This window comes from Myotis myotis, unplaced genomic scaffold (assembly GCF_014108235.1).
Source record: "Myotis myotis isolate mMyoMyo1 unplaced genomic scaffold, mMyoMyo1.p scaffold_m19_p_9, whole genome shotgun sequence".
NCBI classification, from domain to species: domain Eukaryota; kingdom Metazoa; phylum Chordata; class Mammalia; order Chiroptera; family Vespertilionidae; genus Myotis; species Myotis myotis.
This window is the reverse complement of record NW_023416401.1, coordinates 5,787,420-5,811,354: the sequence shown is the minus strand read 5'-3', so window position 1 is coordinate 5,811,354 and position 23,935 is coordinate 5,787,420. Positions and strand designations below refer to the sequence as shown.

General features: G+C 40.9%; 1 protein-coding gene across 1 annotated transcript in view; it reads left to right on the top strand.

The window, feature by feature from the left end:
* The window catches only part of CCDC178 (coiled-coil domain containing 178), a 229,674-nt gene that overhangs the window by 140,588 nt on the left and 65,151 nt on the right, over positions 1 to 23,935 (top strand). The window contains exon 18 of the mRNA XM_036322651.1: positions 12,107 to 12,256. Within this exon, the coding sequence (XP_036178544.1) occupies positions 12,107 to 12,256 (150 nt within the window). The remainder of the gene's footprint in view (positions 1 to 12,106; positions 12,257 to 23,935) is intronic.

The window sequence follows — 23,935 nt, the reverse complement described above, 5'->3', positions numbered from 1 at the left end:
GTAGACATTTGACAACACTGAAGTTTCTGGAGTGGATGTAGGATTTTGTTCCAGAGGCTCAGTCTCCCTTCTTTGCTTTCTTTTATTCTTTTCTTTTCTTTTCTCTTCTTTTCTTTTGACAAAAATAAAAGAAACTTTCAGGAGGAAGAGAAATTGGTCTGACACTGACCATGGCACAGGAGGTAGGGAATGAAACCTGGCCCAAAGAAGGGCTGAATCCCAGGACACTGAGTAGCATTGCCGATCTCCTCTGAAGAGAGTGGTGTATAAAGTGTGGTTTCTATTTAAAGTGTGTATCACTTCTTCATATATAAGTCACTGAAATAGGCAGGGAATGCAGGATTGCTTTGTTCAGAAATTTCTGGGATAAGACTATTTGAATGCTGCTTTTGTATTCTTACATACTTTCCTTTTTCTTAAAGTGTTCCTATCCATCTGCAACCCTGAAGAGCCTCTGTAATTTTTAAAAATCAGCTAGTTATTTCATGTGAGACTGTCTTACTATTTTTTTTTAATTTTAATCTCCTGAGTTGTAAGAAGACAGCTTAGCAACATGTAGAAAGGCAGCAAAGCAGGTAGCTTAGATTTCTGTTAGTCTTCCAAGGAAACCTACAAGTAAACTGGAATGCAACACAGAGAGATTATACAGTGAACTGCTTTTACAAACTAGGATTTAAAGAACTGGAAACCTTATTATTTTCCTCAGTAAACATGTAAATGGATAAATTCCTGTAATTGTGAAATGTTTCTCTACAGAATAAACAAAACCCTATAAAATGCCACCCCTGTGTGATACTCTGAAGTGTCCGCTTGTTTGTGCACACCCCTTCAGGGGCTACTCTGATGAAAATAAAAATCATTACTGTCCAGTGCACCCATTTTCTCTGTGGAGGTAGCTGTGCGTTCAACAGGCATGAATATTATCCAGTTTCACTCACCTATTCATTTGTTCAATTATAGCTACTGAGAAGCGACTTTGTCCCACACACAGGGGCAAAAATATTAATAAGACATGAGGTCACAAAAGGTGGAAATTAATGTTAATAAAACATGAATACTAATACATCATGCAGATTGCGGTGACAGAGATATACATTATATGGAATTATACCACTGAGGCTTACCTAGTGCCTGTTTTCAAAGAAAAGTTGAAAATATTAATACTTACACTTTTCACCACATATTAATACACTAAAGCAGTGGTCGGCAGACTGTGGCTCGTGAGCCACATATGGCTCTTTGGCCCCTTGAGTGTGGCTCTTCCACAAAATACCGACTTCTGCGCATGGGCCACGAAGTTTCAATCGCACTGTACGTGCACGCCCACACGTGGTATTTTGTGGAAGAGCCACACTCAAGGGGCCAAAGAGTTGCATGTGGCTCGCGAGCCGCAGTTTGCCAACCACTGCACTAGAGGACTGGTGCACGAAATTTGTGCATGGGGCTGGGGAGGATGTCCCTCAGCCAGGCCTGTACCCTCTCCAATCCGGGACCCCTCAGGGGATGTCCGACTGCTGGTTTAGGCCCGGTCCCCTGCCGGCCTGGTCTCTCCCTAACTGCCTCCCTGCCAGCCTGGTTGCCCCTTAAGTGCCCCCTTGTCAGTCTGGTCACCCCCTAACTGTCCAGAAGGAAGTCGGACATCCAGAAGATATGGGGTTGACCCGGTCTAATTAGCATATTACCCTTTTATTAGTATAGATATTCCCAGTATAAAATAGGCAGCAAGCCAGGATGATCGCAGCTTCTAGAATATGATTTTTCCATATTGGGATTAAGTTATTTGGGGGAGTAGATGCATCTCAAGATCAGTATCTATAGAAAATGGCCTTAGGTATTTTATCCTACTTAAAATGTATTTTTAATTATAGTTGACATACAGGATTGTATTAGTTTCAGGTGTACAACATAGTGATTCAACATTTATACACCTTACAAAGTGATCACCACAATGTCTAATAACTATCGATCATGTACATGGTTATTATGATGTTTCTGACTCTATTCCTGAGGTTGTAAATTACATCCTCATGACTTATATACCTTTTTTTGAAAGTTTGTTTCTTATTCTCCTTCCCCTTTTCTGCTCATCCCCTATCCCACCCCTCTGGCAACCATCACTTTGTTCTCTGTATCTATGCTTTCTCTGTCTGACTTAGTTCATTCACTTAGTATTTTGCCCTCTAGATCCATCCATGTCCAGATTTCACTTCTGATGGCTGAGTAATATTCCATGGTATATATGAACCACTCTTGTTTGTCCAACATCTGCGGATGGGCACTTAAGCTTGCTTACATGTCTTGGCAGTTGTAAATAATGCTGCAGCGAATTACAGGTGCATGTCTTTTTGGATTAGTGTGTGTGTTTTTACCCTTTGGATTAATACCCAGAAAGAGAATGTCTGCGTCCATGGAAGTCCTATTTTTAGTTCCTTAAGGAACCCTGTACTATTTCCCATAGAGGCTGCATCAGTTTACACTCCCACCAGCAGTGGTGAGGGTCCTTTTCCTCCACATCCTCAACACACTTGTTACCTCTCGTCCATTTAATAATGGCCTTTCTGACAGGTGTGAGATGATGTCTTGTGGTGGTCTTGATTGCATTTCCCTGGTGGTAGTGAAGTTGAGCTTCTTTTCATATGTCGGTTGGCCATTTGTATGTCCTCTGCCTGAGGTATTTTAAATCCTGTTTTTACTTAAGCTATTTTATCAGGTTTAGATGGTGCCCTAAGGTGAAAAACAGCATCAGGTAACTAGAGATACCTGTATCTTGATTTCTTAGAAAGAGGAATATCTGACTCCGTATCTCACTGAAAGGAGCAAAAAGAGAAAGCATGAATAATAATTCTACGCAGAGGATATCTTATTAGACTGAAAATTATTTCCTGTCCTGACATCCGGCCCTTCTGTGACAATAAGCCTAATGTTTCCTGGCTCTTCATCCCAAGGAAAACACACTGGGACTTTTTTTTTTAATTCGAAGAACTTTTTTTCTCTATGAGCATCCAGTTTATTTTGAAAGATTGATGTAACTCTATAGAATATTTAGAAATTAGAGCATTCATACTAGTACATATCAGTCAGAAGTCTTAACACTCTAATTCACATCCAAAATTAGGAAGTGCTATACTCCCAGAAAGGGTATTAGACTGATGTTAAGACTGTCTCCAGCCTTCATACTGCTCTTTTCCTGCATGGTATTGAACAAAAAACTGACTTTTCTGGCCTCCAGTTTTTTGTTTTTTTTTAATTAAATCTTTATTGTTCAGATTATTACATTTGTTCCTCTTTTTTTTCCCCCCATAACTCCCCTCCTCCCAGTTCCCGCCCCACCCTCCACCCTCACTCCCTACCCACTGTCCTCATCCATAGGTGCACGATTTTTGTCCAGTCTCTTCCCGCATCTCCCACACCCCTTTCCCCCCCAGGAATAGTCAGTCCATTCCCTTTCTATGTCCCTGATTCTATTATAATCACCAGTTCATTCTGTTCATCAGATTATTTATTCACTTGATTCTTAGATTCACTTGTTGATAGATGCATATTTGTTGTTCATAATTTGTATCTTTACCTTTTTCTTCCTCTTCCTCTTCTTAAAGGATACCTTTCAGCATTTCATATAATCCTGGTTTGGTGGTGATGAACTCCTTTAGCTTTTCCTTATCTGTGAAGCTCTTTATCTGACCTTCAATTCTGAATGATAGCTTTGCTGGATAAAGTAATCTTGGTTGTAGGTTCTTGGTATTCATCACTTTGAATATTTCTTGCCACTCCCTTCTGGCCTGCAAAGTTTCTGTTGAGAAATCAGCTGACAGTCGTATGGGTATTCCCTTGTAGGTAACTGAGTTTCTTTCTCTTGCTGTTTTTAAGATTCTCTCTTTATCTTTTGCTCTTGGCATTTTAATTATGATGTGTCTTGGTGTGGTCCTCTTTGGATTCCTTTTGTTTGGGGTTCTCCACGCTTCTTGGACCTGTAAGTCCATTTCTTTCACCAGGTGGGGGAAGTTTTCTGTCATTATTTCTTCAAATAGGTTTTCAATATCTTGCTCTCTCTCTTCTTCTGGCACCCCTATAATTCTGATGTTGGTACGCTTGAAGCTGTCCCAGAGGCTCCTTACACTATCCTCGCATTTTTGGATTCTTTTTTCATTTTGCTTTTCCGGTTGGGTGTTTTTTGCTTCCTCGCATTTCAAATCATTGACTTGATTCTTGCGCTCCTCTGGTCTGCTGTCGGGAGTCTGTATAATATTCGTTGTTTCAGTCCGTGTATGCTTAATTTCTAGTTGGTTCCCCAATATAAGATTGAGGGTCTTATTAGTTTTCTTGTAGATCTCATTAAGTTTATCGGCGGCTTCTAAACAGTTCTTGAGAGACCTTAAAAGTGTGGTTCTGAACTCTATATCTTCCATTGACAATTTTGTCCTGTTTCTTTGTCTCCGCATTTTGTTATGCTTCCTTGGTGCACCCCCTAGTGGTCTTTGTTCGCAGTCTTATAGTTAAATCTTGATTGTTATAGCTAATTCCAGGGAGGGTTTGACCTCCAGGCCAAGTGGCTATGAGAATCAGCTGTGTCAGCAGTGAGAGAACTTCTGTCCTCTAGGGAGGTGCTAATCTGGCGTTTGCCTGAGGCTATCCGGCAAATGCCTGTGTGCAGGGCTTGGGCGGGGCGGGTCGCACAGGATCAACAGGGTGGGCCGGAGAGAGCAGTTATGGCGGCTCTCAGTCCTGTCCCCAGGGGCTCTGCCTCTCTGAGTCCCAGCACCCGCTGCAAAGCTCAGAGAGAAAGCTGCACTCGCTCTGACCGAAGCCAGACAGTCCTGCTTCTCCCATTTGAGTCTGGGTCCCTAAAGACTCGCCCGGATCTGGAGCTCCGAGTCTGCGACTCCCTCCCGATTGAAAACACAAACCGCGCCCTCCGCTGCCAGCCCGCTCCGCGCACTCCGCACCTCAGAATTTGACTTCAGCACTGCGCCTCCTCTGAGTGTCCGTATGCGTTTCTCTTTCCTCCTAGTTGTAGGACTTGCACTCAGCCAGCGTTCCTGTGGTTCTGGGTGATGTCCCTTCCGTTTTTTGGTTTCACTTTTGAAGTAGTTGTTCAGAGCAGCAAACTCCGGCGTTAACCTATGCCGCCATCTTGGTTCTCAGCTCTGGCCTCCAGTTTTTAAAATTTCTATTCCTTATGGGCCTCCACCAAATTGTTAATACTCTCTCTGGGGCATAAAAATGGCTGCTATTGTCAAGAGGGACTTTGATTTTCTACTTCATGGACCTCTCTAGTATTTGCGTGTAACATAATCAGCATACACTATTTTATAACAAATGGTTTTTGAAAAGAAACATTTAATTCTGGTATAACATGAATGTTGCAATGAAATTGGCATTAAACTTAAAAAAATATTTTCAAGATTAAGCAGTGTCTACAAACATAAGGTGAGATCAGGTTGCCTGACCACATCAATAGGAAGTCACAAATATCATATATTTTCATTTTCAATGAGCTTACTTAATTCATGCCACAACATACGTATATTCTGGGACCATTTAGGTCCGTTTTTTCCTCATTTGTAATGCAGTTTCCAGGCACAGTTCTGAGTATCTGCATTTATGTAGCACATTCATACTTTATGATAAAGTTAGTTGATCATTCCTTAACTCCTTCTGCTGATGACCTTTAAAGCGGCATAATTAGAATAAGTTGTGGTTATTGTGTTGGAATCTCTATCCCATGGGCCGGCCAGGCGGCGGATTAATTCTCTGCATCACCCACTCCCTGCACAGTGCCATCAGCACAAGATACGATTCTTTGTAATTACATAAGGAAAGGGTCTATTTAGTGTTAACTGACCTTTCCGTGACTGATCAGCCTTCTCCACCAGTGAAGTAGAAATGTATATCATTAAAATGTGAGTAAATAGGAAACCTTCGAAATCTTAAACCATTCTAGCCAGGAGGTGCACGCGAAGAGGAGGTGGTTCCGTTTGCCACGTGAAATGGTGAAAAGAGTAGCAGACTTTAAAACTACATTTTAACCTATTGACCAGTGGACACTATAGTTAAATTCTGATAATGCATGGGGATACTTAAAAAGGAAATAATATGCAAGTATCTTTATTTTTGATCTTAAGCAGTATTAGGGGATATACTATTTAACTCACATACATACTCAGGATTAAAATGGAAAGTTTCTTTAATAAATACATTTAGGGGAATTATTACAGTGCCTATCATTTAGAATGTACATGTAGTTTAACAATTTATTTTATGTGTACAGGATGTACCAAAAATGTGTACACATGTTAACAGCTGATAGTTCAATTTTCAAAATGAAATGTATTTTAATAAACACTGCCTTTATAATTATTTAAAGAGTGTGTATACATTTTTAGGACACCCTATCTATATATTATTTTTAATCCTCACTGGGGGATATGTTTTTTTATTGATTTTTAGAGAGAGTCGAAGAAAGAGAGAAAAAAGACAAACAAAACATCCATGTGAGAGAGAACCATCAATCAGTTGCCTCCCTTATGCACCCCAACCTGGGATTGAACCTACAAGCTTTTTGGTTTATAGGACGGCGTTCCAACCAACCGAGCCGCCCAGCCAGGGCTAAGTAAGTTAGAGATTTTTTTTTAAGTTAGAGATTTTAACTTGGAGGAATGAATTTATTGGGACTGTAGGTTACATGACACTGATTTTAATCTCCTTATCATATGTTTCTCTAATCAGTTACACTGGATACTTAGGGGGGACATACAATTATATTGAAAGAAACGATCAAATGCACATTTAATAGCTAATATAAGTGGCATTTGTATAGCGTTTCCTAGAGCATCGAGCACTTAAAGGAGAAATGCTGCAGTCAGCCTGGGGGTAATGGTTCCTTGTCTATGAACCACCCCCACATTAACCGGGTGCTCTGACCTATTTCACAAGCTTCTGCGTTCTGGGCCAGGTAGTCCTTGCCAAGAACACACGCAGGGCCTGTACATGAAATACCTTCAGCATCTGCTCACACGTGAACTCTGCCTGGGACCTGTGCTCATCACTCTCACTGGAACTGATCTCTCATGGAACTACGATTCTTATTTGGATATGTCTTTCACCCGTTGTCATGTAGCATGTGTTCTGATGTAGTTAGCTTTGTGAATGCTTCAATTCTCTTATCTGATTGCTAGCTCCTTCCACCCTGAAATTGTGTATTTTTTCATCAGTTATCAATAATTCCTGGTCAAATGTATCACGGAACAGAGTCAAAAATAGTCAGGAACAAACAGGGTTCATACAAAGTATTTATAAATACTTTATAAATACTTTATAAATTGCCTCTGAGTTCTGAGAGGCAATGTCATAGTGTCCATTGGTAAATTTTTGAGTAAATCGGCAGTAGCTAAATGTGTAAACCCGTCAGGCATCTGAGGTAAGGAGTCCTGTGTGGAGTCGGACCCGGGCACTGGAGTGGGGTCGCTTAGGAGAGTCTCGCTCTGAACTCTGACAGCAGGTTTAACGGTCAGCTGAAGTGTGGCCGCTTTCACCCAGAAGAGTCTTAAACGTGTTGTTTGACCTCTCTCGGTGTCTCCCAGAGCGCTCTGTGTATATAAGTTGCTCAATAAGTATTTTTTTTTTTTAATAACTTGGCGAACCAGAGAGGATTTTGTCAAACACAATCCTAGAGAGAGTTTGAGGCATGTCACAATGTTGATGCAGAAGACTGATTTGTTCACTTCAAAATCAAGAATGTTCAAGACTAATTATCGGACAACTCATGTTGGACAAGAGACTGGTTTCCATGGCAGCACAGACAAAGAAGGGGGTCCTGGGAGAGTTAAAACAGTTACTTGCTCCTCTGAGGCTTCAGGGTATCGACACATATCATTCTCGCAGACTGGCTCCCTGGGAACACGGGGAGAACCTCGTTTCTGTAGTAATCGGTGTATAGATTTTAAGGGAGCAGCAATACCACAGCACCTCTGTGCACACAGTAGGCTATGCCCTTAATACACGCATGTTTTCTCCCTGTCTGTTAGAGAAGCTGAATGTGTTTCAGTGTTTGTGTTCACTCTGCTCATTCCCATGAATCACAAAGCATGCTTTCGAAGCGACATGCTAACAAAGGGACTTGGAGCCGCCATGTCTCGTTTATCCTAAAGTCTACCCCCGGCACATTCTCCGAATCCACGTTAGCAGCATCAGAGCACCACTGAATGCAAAACTGTCCGCACAGTGCCCCGAACTGGCAGAAATGTGCCCGAGGCGTGTGTGGGGCCTGGGGAGATTCAATAGATGACATCAGTGCGTCCTAAAGCCTTTAGAGCAGCGGTTCTCAACCTGTGGGTCGCGACCCCTTTGGCGGTCGAACGACCCTTTCACAGGGGTCGCCTAAGACCATCCTGCATATCAGAATTTACATTACGATTCATAACAGCAACATTACAGTTATGAAGTAGCAACGAAAATAATTTTATGGTTGGGTCACAACATGAGGAACTGTATTTAAAGGGCCAGGAGGTTGAGAACCACTGCTAGCAGGTTTGGCTCAGTGGATACAGCATCGGCCTGTAGACTGAACAGTCCTGGTTTTGATTCCTGGTCAAAGACATATGCCCAGGTTGCAGGCTCCATCCCCAGTAGGGGGCATGCAGGAGGCAGTTGATCAATGATGCTCTCTCATCATTGATGTTTCTATCTCTCTCTTCCTCTCTGAAATTAATAAAAATATATATATTTTTAAAAAGAGTAACTGAGGGTACAGATGACACATTAATAAATTAGCCTTAGACTGTAGGACTATTTTAAGTATTTGTAAATAGCTATGCCAGTTTTCTACACCTACGTGTACAGTGCTAATATTTTTAACCAGAGGCCTGTTTCAGGAAGATTCCTGCAAGAATAGGGCTTCCTCCGGCTGATCGCGCCGCCAAGTCCCGCTGCCCAGGGCCGCACACGGGGCCCGGATGGCGGCTCTCGCTGGCCCGCCCTGCCTGTAGTATGCAAATTAGCCGCCATCTTTGTTAGCGGTTAATTTGCATATCGCTCTGATTGGCTGATGGGCATAGTGAAGGTATGGTCAATTAGCATCTTTGTCTTTTATTAGATAGGATTATAACCATCTTTCTAGAATGTTTAGATCAAGTTGTTTCCTTCCTGTAATCTTCCTTGCCATCAGTCCATCTTAAGTTACAAAAGAAAACAGCTCCCCTGGACTTAGACTTCCTCCGGGGCCAGTGTGCCTGGCTGGACCTCGGCACGTCTCAGTGGGCGCGTCATTCTGCTGCATTCAGCCCAGGTAACATGGGAACTATGCACAGATACTCACCATGCCTCTTCTCTGTGTCAGGCCATACTTCCAATGTTCCCTCATCTTGATCATCGTTAATAATCAGAATAAATACCAATTAATCTGGCTTTGAGGTGTCATTTTATTTAGACCTTTTGGGGTGAATCTAAAACATATGGAAATCTAATAAATGCAAAAGGCTTATGTTTATTTTATAATTATACATTTGTATGATTTTTTAATATAAATCTCTCCTACAAGACATCAAATTTTTAAGTTTTACCATTATATCTCAGAGCTCATCATAGAGTAATTACTCAATGAAAAGTTATGAATAAGTAACTGAAATGAAAATGAACGAGTGATGAAATAATATTGTAAATCAACTCACAGTGCAGTTATTTTAATCTACAGAGAATTTTTCTTAATGGTTTTAGAAACAAGTTATTTTTAAGTTCACGCTTAGCTAAGACCGTAAATAGATGGGTTACACAGACAGGATTCAGCTGGGTTTGAATTGGAAAGCCCATGAAAGTCATCATCTTCCCTTACTAGTTTCTTCTTTCTTCTCACCCTTTCATTATATCACCAACCCAACTTTTGTGGCCATATTAAATATTTTCTATGGTTATTATTTTATAAGATGTTCAATTCTAGTAGTGGTAGCATTATTTCTCCTGGACATTTTCTACCAATAATGATCATTCCCTCTTTGTTTCATTTGCACGTTATAATACTGTTGGTTAAAATTAAAACAGTCAGAGTTGTGAGCTGGAACCACAGTTAAACATAAAAAACACTTTTAGTGTCAGCAGAATGCCATTATTTAAAATGAAGAAAACCGAAACTTTATTGCACAACTGAAGGTCACTGGCTTTCAGGAATAGATGGTGAATGGGCAAATCCTTCCATGTACCTGTTACTGGGAAATGGTAGTGTAAAATATCATGACTGATATACAAATGTTTTGAAGATTCGTTGGCATAACTACATAATTCAGTTTCCTGATATTGACTCTAAATACGGCATGCAAAACAGAATGGTGTGATACAGAAATTGAAAGTATATTTATTTGAAAGTAAAGCTGCAGATTACACAGTTGAGCAAAGGATAAAATGCCAAGTATATCCACAGTTAAGTGCCATTCAATAACTTAATGCAAATCCTCCCACTTTTGTAGCATTCCTCTCAAATACCATGTTAAAAGTAGCCATCTAAGGCTTGAAAGAAATGTAATTGAGAAGTAGAATATCGCAGGGATCAGAGATATGCTTATTATGTTCAATCAAACAACAAATAAACAAATTCAGCATGATTCCTTCTTCTACCTCCAGAACATTTATCCAAGTTCCAAGTTAACCACTTAAAGATCAGATTTTAATATTAGTGTTAAGATATCAAAGAGAATTGTAACTATCTTTTTGAAAGTATTTGCACCAAATAAAAATAACCATAGATACTTTGTCCTCCTACTGAAAGATAACTCTATGTGAATTTAGTCAAGTTTACTAGATAGAAGTTTCTATCAAGTAAATATTTTAATTTTTTAAATAATTTAACATTAAATTACTGTGCCAGAATTAGAACAAGGACATTTAAAATGGTTCTTAGGTCATCATTTCAGCTTTTTTGAAGAACAGCTATGACATAGTATTGATCATTAGGGATCAATATGGATACCAGGTTCTCGTGAGAAATATGTTTGTTGACCTTAATAAATCTTCAAGTGTGTAAATACAGAAATATTTGTACAGCCAGTTTTCTGCTGAATTACATTTTATCTATGCACATTCTTATACCACAGTATGTTTATAATAACTTATACTAAAGGTTTGATGTAATGGCAATCATATTTTTAATTGCTTCACAATGGTTATTTTCATATCTAGTTATTTAACCACCATTATCATTATCATGATTAATCTGCTTAAGTGTTTTGAAAACTTTTTGCTACTGTAAATAATGTTGTAATGGATAAAGCTTTTTGCTTAGAAAATATTCCCATCAAGAGGAATTACAAGTTTGAAAATACTTAAGGTTGTTTATAACCATATTTTTTGAAGGAGCCAGAGAAAATTTCCGTGCTAGAAATATAAAAAAGAATCAGCAGTTAAACGGAATTCATACATCTAATTTAAAATAAGAGGTCGGCCCCTATTTGCTATCAGGTAATGTTGCAAAAGTTCTAAGTGTTTCTTATTAGATTGGACATATATTTACTTAGTCATAGGTGTGTTACAAAGTTCTCAACTGCATACAGAAGCAGATTTAACCTTTAATGCAGCTAAATAATACTAGTAAGAAATAACGGCTCTCATTGTGCTATTATGGATGTTTCTAAATGCTGAGTCCTTGCCCCTGCCTTTTACTCTTTCCTTCTCTCTGTTGTGAGTGTTTTCTGGGAGTGCCACCACTCTAAAACTTTTGGATGTAGGGTTCTAAGCTCCCAACTGTCTTCAACCTATTTGAGCAGTGGGGCTTGAAGAAAGGAAAAAGGGGTGGGAAGTGGGAAGAAGGTTGCTCGGAGACGGTGTGGAGCCTTCCAGGACTGGGTCCTTCCTAAAGCATCATGGGAGGAAGTCCAGAAAAGAGTGGGGAAGGAAAGGTAGACAGACTCTGCTAAATCAATGTGAAACAACAACAACAAACCAAACCGGTGTCATGAAGGAAAACTATGTCATCCAGGGAGCATATTGTTGTCAGGGGAAGCATCTTTCTGGTTTTAATGTTTTTCTGGAATATATAATATACTTTTAGATCATTCAAATGATATAAATCCAAAGATAAGGTAAAATGATTTTAATGAAATATGCCTATATGTTTGTCTTCTAGAAACTACAGGATGATTCCCTCGAAGAAAACCTACGTTTAGCTCAAGAGTATCAGCGTTTACAGATGAATTTCCTAGCAGAGAAGGACAATTATTTCTACCAATATGATCGGCAGTTATCACTTAATGCTTCAATTAGAGATAAAAGAGAGGTAGGTTTTTAATTTTTTAAAATAATGATTTACTGGACATATTTAATACATAAAGTTACAGGTGGTCAGCCATGGGGTTTTGATTCTGATGATGGTCCTGTACATGCCACCATATGGCATGTTTTCTCTTTTTGTCGAGTTCTGTGGTCTATTTTATTAAGCCTTGGAAATTTGATTTTGAAAGGATACTCGGGAAATTTTTTAAAAAATAGTTTCTAATCCACCATTTTATACTACTGTGCTTTAAATGATTATGACCTGGAATACCAAATTTTTATATTTCATACATTTACATATTTTATAGACTTTTCATTTCAATTCTGTCTATAGGTAATGCCTCATGAGGCATCTCTAAGTCGTCCTCATGATATATGGGCTTCAACTTTTGGTTTCTATTTTCTTTGAAATATGGGGCCTAATTAGAAACTTGGAGAAATAGTTGGCCCTCTTGGTTCCTGGAAATCCCTGGGAATTCTAGTATATTCTGTAAAAGTGAAAGTGGGAAAGGAAGACCTACAATATACCACAATGAAAAGGAGAGAGAACGCTTTATTGCTGGAGTGTTAGGTGCCCCCCGTTCCTCGATACCCTTCTCCGAACTCTCATGGAGCAGAACAATTCTTTTTCTTTGAATATTTGTTTCTTCCCAGAACTTAAATTTCAAAAATAGAGGCATGATTATTTTTAAAAAATATATTTTTATTGATTTCAGAGAGGAAGGGAGAGGGAGAGAGATACAAACATCAATGATGAGACAGCATCATTGATCAACTGCCTCCTGCACGCCCTCCACTGGGGATCGAGCCCGCAATCTGGGCCAGTGCCCTGACCAGGAATCAAACTGTGACTTCCTGGTTCATAGTTTGAAACTCAACCACTGAGCCATACCAGTCGGGCAAGGCATAATTATTTTTTAACAATTTATCTAGCCATAAGAACCAGTAGACTCTAAGAGATCCTATGTCTTCTTGTTGTTACCATATTACTGTACTATAAATTAGCAGTTTAAGATTCCACACCACACTTATGGAATACTGGGAAGACAGATGCCAGGGTTGGAGTACAAACTGCACTGATACTACTCAGTGATCTTGGCAAGTAATTTACCTTTTCTGACTTTAGTTTTCTCATTGAGAAAATAAGATTTACCTTAGAAGAAAATTGATTAGGAATAAAAGAGATATATCCATGGTTACTTTAATAAAGGGCTACCATGTGAGTGTGAGTAGCTATTAAATTCACCTGGGCTGCCGCCCGTAAAGCCCCTGGTGTATCTCATGCAGGTTTGTCCTTCCCAGTATATTGGGAGAAAGGACTATGTGTTTCTCTTAAGAATTTGTATTGAAGCAGTAACAGGATAAAGGCAGGTCAATGGGTAAATGTGTTTGGGAAAGGATAGAGAATACAGTTCTTTATACCCAAATCAGAGTGTCCTCAAACGGCTGTGCTGTGTTCAAAGGCAGGGTGTGTCCATGGAGCCTCTGTCCGTTCACTCCATGCATTTGACATTGTGACTGAGGTTAAACATGCTGTTTGCTGCTGGGAATTGAGGAGGAGAAAAGCAGTTGCTCCGCTGTATTTCTTTTTCTAACCAAGAGGAAAAGAAAAAGATCATGTGTACTTGTTATCGGTTTGCACAGAGTCCTTTGGTGACAAGTAAATACGTTAGCTACCTGTAGGCACAGTGAAACATTCAAGCCTTGAAGAGAGATCGCTAACATAGTGTTTGCACAGTAAGAACAAAGTTGTCGTCATGTCACTTTGGGCTGAAAGCAAATCTTGGTTCAAGATCCAAGGAGTGAGGCCCCCGGATGAACAGATGGTGGGCGTGCGAGGGGCCTGGGTTTCGGCGGCGGGAGCCCTCGGGCGGACCCCTTCAGCACACCTGTTTCAGGGAACCTTTCAAAGATTTATCTGTGCTTCCCCTCATTCTTCTTTTCCGCCCTTCAGCGGTGAGGTCAGCAGGTGCAGGCTGCCCTTGTCCGTGTCACCTCAGATCAATTTGCTGCGATGGACAGAGAGGCCTTATTGCTGCGGGAGCCCTGTCAGTGAGAGATCGTATGTCACTGCGGCTAATGCACCGCTTACGCCGTGGCATTTGGCCATCAAACCTGCAAAAACCCTTCAATATTTTAGCCCATTTCCTTGAGATTGCAATGTTCCCCATGGTTCCAATCTTTTGACCAGCTTCGTTTTAGGCGCATGAAAGCACTGCTCCACCCTTACTCCCTTGCCAGGTAAAATGGGTCTCACTTTTAGGAATTTTTGTGTGTCTTTTTCCTATTTTAGAGTAATTTCAATGCTAGGCAAACATGCATTCCTTTTAGCATGGTAAATAATTATATTTTAAGTACTGTGCTTCTTAGGGAGTATTATTCTCTCTACAAACTACACATTTTTTATATTTCTGTGGGTTTTTTTTTACACCAACAGTAGCAAATAAAATGTAATAGAGTGCCGGAGTCCAACCCCAGCAAGTCCAGGGGTCCCCAAAGGTGTGGATGGAGTCGGCGAAGAAGGAATGACACAGAGACAGCATTCAGTTAATCAACAGCCTAGCCAGGATCTCTAGCCAGGATCTCCAGCCAAGTTCTGGTCTGGATCTCCAGCGAAGTTCTGCTGTCTGTAGGTTCTGTGTAGGTTCTGTCTTCTTAGTTCTGTGTTCTAAACTCTGTATTCTAAGTTCTGTGTTGTTATATCTGTATTTATACCAGTTGATTCCAATCCTGTCAATCTCTATTCCAAAGGTTAGGGCGTTTCTTATCTCCATTCCAGGGAGTAAAGATTATGTAGCTTAAGCATGATTGTTCGTAGTTAAAGTGATTAATTACCCGCCTGGTACTTAGTTAAGAGGTTTTATTCCCTCCCTAACTTCAGGGGAAAATCCCTACCTGGGGAAACAACCTTTCTCAGAGACCTTGGTTAAAACACATAGTGCCAAGAAGGTGAGCAAACATATTAAGAACAGTATGTCATATATGCCAAGTCCCTTGAAACAGCAAGCATGGACCGGCTCCCGGCAATAGAGGAGTAAAACAAATTAAATATGAAAATAAGAATGTTAACACAATTTTGTATACAGGTGCCTCGAGTGTTAGAATGTTATTCTATCCCTTTTGGTGATAACATTAAGTCTGCTCCTTTAGAATGTGCTTCTTGATATTTTCCTGCACCTTTAACATTTACAGTGATGGCTGTCTCCCCCTTTGAAAATCAGAAAGAAACAAAAACTGATTATGCAGAATTCTTGCCATGTCCATAGGTAATGACAGGATAGAATTCAGTCTAAAACTTATCAGATCTCAAATTTAAAATAACACTAAAGAGGAAAGAAAAACAAGGTCTCAAAACAGGTTGGACTTCTATGTGAAAATAGCCATTTTCATCAAAAGCTTTCCAATAGGTATTTTATATCTACTTCCTTTTTAAAAAGTCCATGAATATATTGGTAACATATCCATGTGTTTGTTATAATCGCTACTTCAAGTTCTTCAAGCCTGCAAAGGGAGGTGAGCTAGGCAAGTTGACCTCTTCTCTTGGCTGAAAACAAGGTCTCTTCCAAGACTGGTTAAAATGTATTTTTAATTCTTTTATAAACCACGTGTAAAGCTCAACTTTGCCTACTGCGGTTCCCAGCACAATCACACTAAGAGAATACAAATTATTAGAGTCAGCCAGTGCTTAACAAGCACTTATGTAGACCAGGTATCTGCGCCATGCAATTTGCAAGCATTATCTCCATAATTTCCCTCAGTAATCCTGGAAAATGTTCTATTATTGTTATTATAATTGTCATCTCCAATGTAAGGCATGCAGCTGAGATTGAGTGTGTCATAAGGTCACCCAAGTAGAGGGAGACTGACTGAGAAGGGAAGTCTTTCATTGTATTGTTAATTATCTTGCATATATTCAAAATAGGCTTTGAGTGGTGATTTTTGTGTGCTTGTGTCAGTGTAAATAGAAAACGATGTCTTTGCTAGGAAAACCATAATTTTTGAAACACTTTTTGCCAACAACAGCTACTTAAAGATCCTGTCAGCATCTCTGCCTCCCTTTCTTAGGACATAGGTGTGTGTGCACACGCACACACTCTCACACACACACATTTGTTCTAAAGGAGTTGCCCCACTTCCTAGACTGATAAGCTTGCATTTATCGCCTTCTGTCTGCATCCTTGGATGAACTGACTTTCAGGAGATCTCTGAAGAGCATTTGTAACCCCTGAGCCAGGAGTAGGTGTCTGGTCATCTATATTGTTTCACCTCAGTGAGTCTCCCTTCTATTGTCGGAATTCTCAATGTTTATTTCTAGCTAATGCTTTAGAAAGGTCAGTACCAGTTTCGAGGGAATAGTAGACTTATGTATTCTTTATGCAATTTTGGAGTTATGTAGCAAAAAGCTTTTTAATGTTAACACAGCAACACCTTAAAAGTGATGCATAGAGTGTGATGAGATCCCTGACATATCAAAGACATTCAAGGTGAATTTTTCATATACAGATATATTATATATATACTAGAGGCCCGGTGCATGAATTCAGGGTCTGGCCGGGCCGGCCCCGATGCGGGCTGATCAGACCGGGCTGGCCAGGGGGAGGGAATGTGGCTGGTTGGCCTGCTGGCCCTAACCCTGATCGAGGTGGGGGGGCCGATTGGGGGTGGGGGCGGCCAAGGGGAGGGGCAGCAGGCAGTTGGGTGGGGCCAGTCAGGGCCACCGCAATGCGCTTCATAGCAACCAGTAGTTACATTCCTTTCGCTTGTTCCAGAGTTCCAGGCGCTTGGCATTTTTTATATATAGATGTATACACAAGTCAGTACAGACAGTCCTCAGGTTACGTCATTGTTTCATGGTTATGTCGCCATCTCCCATTTATTTATATAAAAAAAGTTCCGTCATTTCGACATATGTACATATGTGCTTTATATTTTTTATTATTGATTTACCACAAGTAAAAGTCAGGAATTGTTATATTTCTTTTAAATTTTTTTTACTGTTTCACTTCATTACTGTTGTGTATGTGTTCCATGTGAGTGATGTAGATGCTTATGTAGGTGGGTTCCGACTTATGGTAAAAATCGCGTTACGTCATGCCATAGGAATGGATCTCCAACGTAACTCAAGGACCTACTGTATATGTAATATTTATAAATATATATATACTAGAGGCCTGATGCACAAAATTTGTGCAACACTAGGTCTTCATAGCCCCGGCTGCCTCAGCCCTCGCAGCCCTGGCTTCGTCCAGACGGTTGTTCCGCTGTTTGGCCATTTGGTCGATTTGCATATTATGCTTTTATTATTATAGATATGTAAGTAATATCTGTGATTCTCCGCTGAAGGCTGTTTTGTTCCCCCAGGGGGTACTGTGGATATCTGCAATGCCTGGAGACACTTTTGCTCATCACACCTGGGTAGGGTTGGGGTTGGGGTTGGGGTTGTGTGCAGTGCTCCTGGTATCTGATGGGTAGAGACCAGGGATGATGGTAAAAATCCTACAATGCACAGGGCAGCCCTCTCACACACACGCACACGAAGAAACACACACACACACACACACACACACACACACACACACACACATGATTTCCATCCCAAACATGTCAATAGAGCTATGGTTAAAAAACCCTAGGGTAGAGAGAAAAGATTTGAACATAGAGATCTATATACACATATAGTATATATATGATATGTACATATATATATAGTACAATGCATGCCATATCTCCTTTTTAAAGACTTAAGCTGCATTTGCATATTAAAAATTCTGAGAAATCCTATTTTAAGAAACCTATTAGTTTTTTTAACCCTCACTTTCCTATTGTCCCTGGAACCCTTGCTTAGGAAACCTATTTAAAACTGAGTGACTAAGTCATTAGTGGATTAAACCTTGGAAAATGTTATTCTATATAGAACAGGAAAAAAATTCATATAATAAATCGTACATTCAGAAAGTTTTGCTTACATGTAACTTTGATAAAGAAGTAAAAGTGTTCTTTATATTACCTGTAAAATTCTAGAAAAACTTTGAATATTTTCAAATAAGTAGGCGATATTCTTAGGAATCCATACAGATTCAGAACCCTGACATTCCTTAATGCCACACTGTAGCTATAAAATGAAATAATAGTTTTTATTACTCAAAAGCCATTTAAACATTACAATGAAGCAGGTAAAATGTTCATTGTGTGCATCCTGTGTAATAGGTATATTTTCTACTTAGGCTTGTCTAATGCATGACGTACAACTGCAATTGATTTGCAGTTCTGTGGGAGTGTCAGTATAATGATTTTTTTAGTTTTGAACTCCACATATGCATCACAGTGGCATAAACATTTGAGAAAACTGCTCTTGTAACCATCTTCCTCTTAATCTACAGAGCTGTATCTTATAATCATGTATTAACATAAATATTAATATGGAAAATGCATATTCATACACTAAATGTTTTCTTTAGGTCATTGGTTCTTTCTACAGAGTTCTGTTCATATTGAATATGAGGAGGAATCTCTATGGACAACTTATTTAACCTACCTGAGCTTCTGAAAAATGAAAATATCAATGTCTCCCAAGCAAGATTGTTGTAAAAATAGATAGTAATAGTTAACATTTATGATGCATCCCACAGGCTAGACATGTTACAAGCTTTCACATGTAACCTTATTGAATTTCCTTAACTCTGTGAAACAGAAATATATATTTAAGTATAAAGCACCTACATAGTTATTTCACCAAGTATATATTTTACACAGACAAGAAATAACTACTGATAATTGTTACCATTTTTTACATAAATATATGTCCCTTACTTCTTGTACCAAATCTTGGTGTGGCTGTTCTAATATAAGAGACATTAAATTGTTGATGCAGCCCGAGAACACAGGATGAATTGTGGGAGAGAGGACTGAAGCAGAGGGCAATGGTGACAGTCCGATAATCAGTTAGGAGAGCATGCCGGTGCTCTAAGGCATAGAGCAGTGGGCCAGCCCTTCATTGGCAGGTAAAGCTGACAGCGGGTCACAGGATAGAAAATCCTATGTACTCACGTATCTGTGAGCAGGCATGAGGGGTAGCTTTAGCAATGACACATAGGTTAGTTGCAGTTATATCCAAATCTTATGCTAAGAAACACCTACGAGAACATATGTATTTATAAAAAGATCCCATTCACAATAGCTATAGCAAAAAAACATCTCCTAGAAATACCCTAACGTGAAATCTCATTAGAGCTCTCATTAGAAATCTGTAAAAGTTTGAAAGAGTTAGAGAAGAAGACAGTAAAGACAACACATGCATGACAAACAACACACAGTATGTAAATTTGGTGGGATCTGGCATCTTCACAAAGAGCCCACAATTACTTCAGTTATGACACAGCTGAAAAGGGATTTTTACACCCCTGCTTTGAGAGGACATGTTTTGTGTAAAATGAAATGAGCTCTACTTCTCCATAGTCTGTGTACACCTGTATAAACCTGGTTTTCCTACTAAGGAAGGGGTTCCTCCATTTTCTGAGGTTAAGGAACTCATTAGCCACTAGCTCACAAGTGCTATTTCTTCTGTTTTCTTGAAGTAGACCTGAAAAAATTAACATGACCTCAAACGAGGAACATTTTACCAGTGCAATTGACCCTTTAAGTGTTTGTTAATAAGTGACTATGAAAAAATATTATGGACAGACAGGCATTACAAATACTTCCTTTTGTCAGCACCAGGGCAACTCCACAGCTTTGCTCTCAAAGTAATCCTGATGTGACAAGGTCTTTTTTTAAACCGTGTGCTGTTCCATCCTAGCAAGTCGCTCACTAAAAAAGAGTACACACAGCCAGCACATTATCCGAGAAAAGGAAAGAAAGAATGCAATGAGTAACATAGTCTTAGAATTTTGTGAAGTTGTGTCAGTTATAACATCACTTTCAGATGATTTCCTTTGGTGCTAGAAATCAGAATCGTGTGGTCTTTCAAGGAAAAATTCTCACTTTAAAGAAAGATGTATTCAATGGACTCCTAGGTTATTGAGAAAAGGATAGAAAACAAAGCTGCTATCTGCACGCTGTGCATAGAAAAAGAGCAGAAATGTTATCTGTGAAGGCAGGACGGAATCCAGCTTGCTTGACTCTGTCGGAAGCATGCTACAGCAATCTTCTGATTCTAATATGAAGCTGTAGTAAGGATCATTGCACTAATGCATGAGGATTTGTGATAATGTTGCAGAAATTTTACTGTCAAAACTGAACTGCAGTGTAATGACTTTTGTTATCATGGTTTCTAATAACTATTCAGCATGAATTGACCCTACATATGTTTTGCTGCAATAATGTGTCAGTAACTCAAAAAGCTAAAAAGGAGATAAAAAACAGTCAACACAAGTGCTATGTATGACTCCATGACAACCTTGCTCCATTCTTACTATTAATACCATTAAAGCAATTATAGCAAAGACACTATGCAAGCTATAAGATCCCATGGAAACAAAAGCTTCGACGCGCTGTGGCAGTTCCGGCCAAGTACACCTGCGAAGTACTAGTCACTGATGCCCCTTCCTACCTCCAAGTCTGTTACTCTCTGCTGTTGGGAGCCTTTGTTTGATGCGGTTCCTTTCCTGCCTCTACGATGTGTTTCTTCTCTTTCACGAGATAACGCTTTCCTTCCTTCTTTCTTTTTTTCTATGTCTTTGCATCTCTCCTTCTCTGCAGCATGTGTTCACCGTATCATTTCTTTGTTGCAGTAAATAAGAGAAAATGAAACTGTTACTAGTTATTACATACCTCTTACATGGCCGTCACCATGCTATGCATTTACCACATCTGTAAAGCATGGCACTCTGAGCCTACCGTCTCATAAGTAGTCAGTTACAGGAAACACTATTGTTATGTTTTATTTAATTTATAGAATTCTATTCAGCAGCTGGGAATTACCCACATTTCCTCAGGAAACTAAAGGCTACTGCAGCGAGGTCCCAGACTGAGGAGCTTAAACAAGAGAAAGGTGTTGTCTCTCCGTCTGGAGGCTGGAAGCCCAAGACCACGGTGGGCAGGGTTGGCCCGAGGGCTGGAGGAAGGATCTGACCAGGCCTCTCCTTGGCTTGTAGATGATCGCCTTCCCCTAGGTCAGCGGTTCTCAACCTGTGGGTCACGACCCCTTTGGGGGTCAAACGACCCTTTCACAGGGGTCGCCAAAGACCATCGGAAAACACATCTATAATTACATACTGTTTTTGTGATTAATCACTATGCTTTAATTATGTTCAATTTGTAACAATGAAAATACATCCTGCATATCAGATATTTATATGACGATTCATAACAGTAGCAAAATGACAGTTATGAAGTAGCAACGAAAATAATTTTATGGTTGGGGGTCACCACCACATGAGGAACTGTATTAAAGGGTCGCGGCATTAGGAAGGTTGAGAACCACTGCCCTGTGTCTTTCCATCTCTCTCTCTCTGAGTCTGTCCCAATTCCCTCTTGTGATACAGGCACCAGGAACATTGGATTAGAGCCCGCCCTAAGGACTCATTTTAACTTAATCATCTCTGTGAAGAGACTGTCTCCAGCCTCATTCGGAGGTCCTGGGGCCTTCAGCACATGTGTCTTAGGAAAGGGGACACAGTAAGACCCCTAACAGGTGCTGTGCTGTCACTCAAGGTCACGCTACGTGGAAGCGGGAACCAGCGCCTTGGGCTCAAGGCCACGGACTTGCTGCCACTCCACAGGCTCTCTCCTCTTCTTCTCTTCTTCCCTGACCCACCTGTTACCCGTACATGGTGTGTCATTGTCTCTTTAAATGCAAACGTATTTTAATCATAAACACTTTGCAACACTTGTAATACTGGGGCAGGGGGTGGGGGGTGGGAGGAGGGAATGAGAATGAACCTGAGTGCGGAGAAATAGGAACTCCCATTCCTAAAAGAGCATGGGACTGGGACAACAAGCCCTGCGGGGGGGGGGGGGGGGGGGGGAGTGGCGGGGGCGGGGGGGATGGTAACTCCACCGTCCCAGTATCCTCCTGTATCGGAAGCATGTGGGCAGAGGAATCCAGTGAATCCCCCATCAGGCTGGAAGCTCAGCTTATTAAGAGCAATTCTGCCAACCTGGACGGGATCTTTCCTACCCAAAGAGCAAGGACTGGCTGTGGCTCTCATAGTACCTGGGACAGTCCATCTGCAGGCGTTGTGAGTGTGGCAAGAACAGGCAGCAGGCCTGTGAGAGAGGCCAGGCTGCCCCACATGAACAGCCAGCTGCTTGGGGCTTCTCTCTAGTGATGTCTCACCAAGTTTTAAATTTCAAGCCAAAGAAGTAACTCCAAAAAAAATAGTGTCTAAATCGGAAAATATCACACTAACCTCAGAGTTATATTCTCAATATTTTATGACAGGAAGCAGTTAGAAAAAATGTCCACATAAACGTAAAGAGCAAATGAAAGCACCCTGGAATGCCGCATCCAGGCAAATGATTGCTTATGCCATGGAAACAAAAAGATATTTTTGAATGAGCGAACGGACAAAATACAGCCGGTTTTAAACATCCAGATGGCCAGAGAGCATGGGGAACTGTTCTCACCTCCCTAAAGCTATGTGCACACAAGTTAGAATGAGGTACAGTTTTAACTCTGTTTGTAAGAGATCAGAAAGATTGGTTGTGCACAGTGATGGTGGGGAGTGTGTGGGAAAGGTATTCATTCATACAAGGTGAGTACTCTCATTTGTCCACAGTGAAGATCACCAACCCACCTGCCTCCTCTCCATAATAACTGTCTTCCTGTTAAAACTCAGGTACTTCAGCTGCTAATAGAGATAAGGCCCCTCCCCGTGCAGTCTGCGCTCCTTTCCCTTCCACCTTCTTATAGCCATCATTCATACAATTTCCCATCTACATATATATAAAAGCCTAAGCAACCGTTATGACGGAACGGCCAGTTGCTATGACATGCGCTGACCACCATCTATATATATAAAAGCCTAAGCAACCGTTATGACGGAACGACCAGTTGCTATGATGTGCACTGACCACCAGGGGGCAGATGCTCAACGCAGGAGCTGCCCCCAGCCCATAGGCCCCAATCATCAATGGGGCTTACAGGTCAACCTCTTGGTCCCTCCCTGGCCGGCAGGCCCCATCAGGGCTGGACCCCTGGACTGGGCTGAGAACCAGGGGTGGGTGGCAGCAGACATGGGCCCTTTCCCAGCAGGTCTGCCTCCCTCCTTGGGGCTGGTGGCCAACCTCCCAGGTCACTCCCCCCATCCCTCCCCTAGGCTGGCAGGCCCCAATTGGCCTGCCTCAGTGGCAGTTGACCCCTCCCCCTGGTCAGGAGGCCCCGATCACCTGATAGGGGCCATGCCCCCAGCCTGGGACAGGGAACCGGGAGTGGGTGGTGGTGGATGTGGGCAGCGAGGGAAGGAGGAGGGGTATAGGCGGGGAACTGTGTGGTGGCAGCGTGGACGGCAAGGGAAGGAGGAGGCAGGGAGGAGGGGAACCTGATTGTCCCTGATTGCTGGCCAGGCCTAGGGACCCCACCCATGTATGAATTTCGTGCACTGGGCCTCTAGTGTTTTTATATCCTCAGATTTTCCCTTACCCTTGGCTTATTCCCATCACTATTCTAACACACTGTAATATTTAACACCTCAAAATCTGTCTTTTAATTCCACATTCCCTAGAATGCTTTATTTTTTTGTTA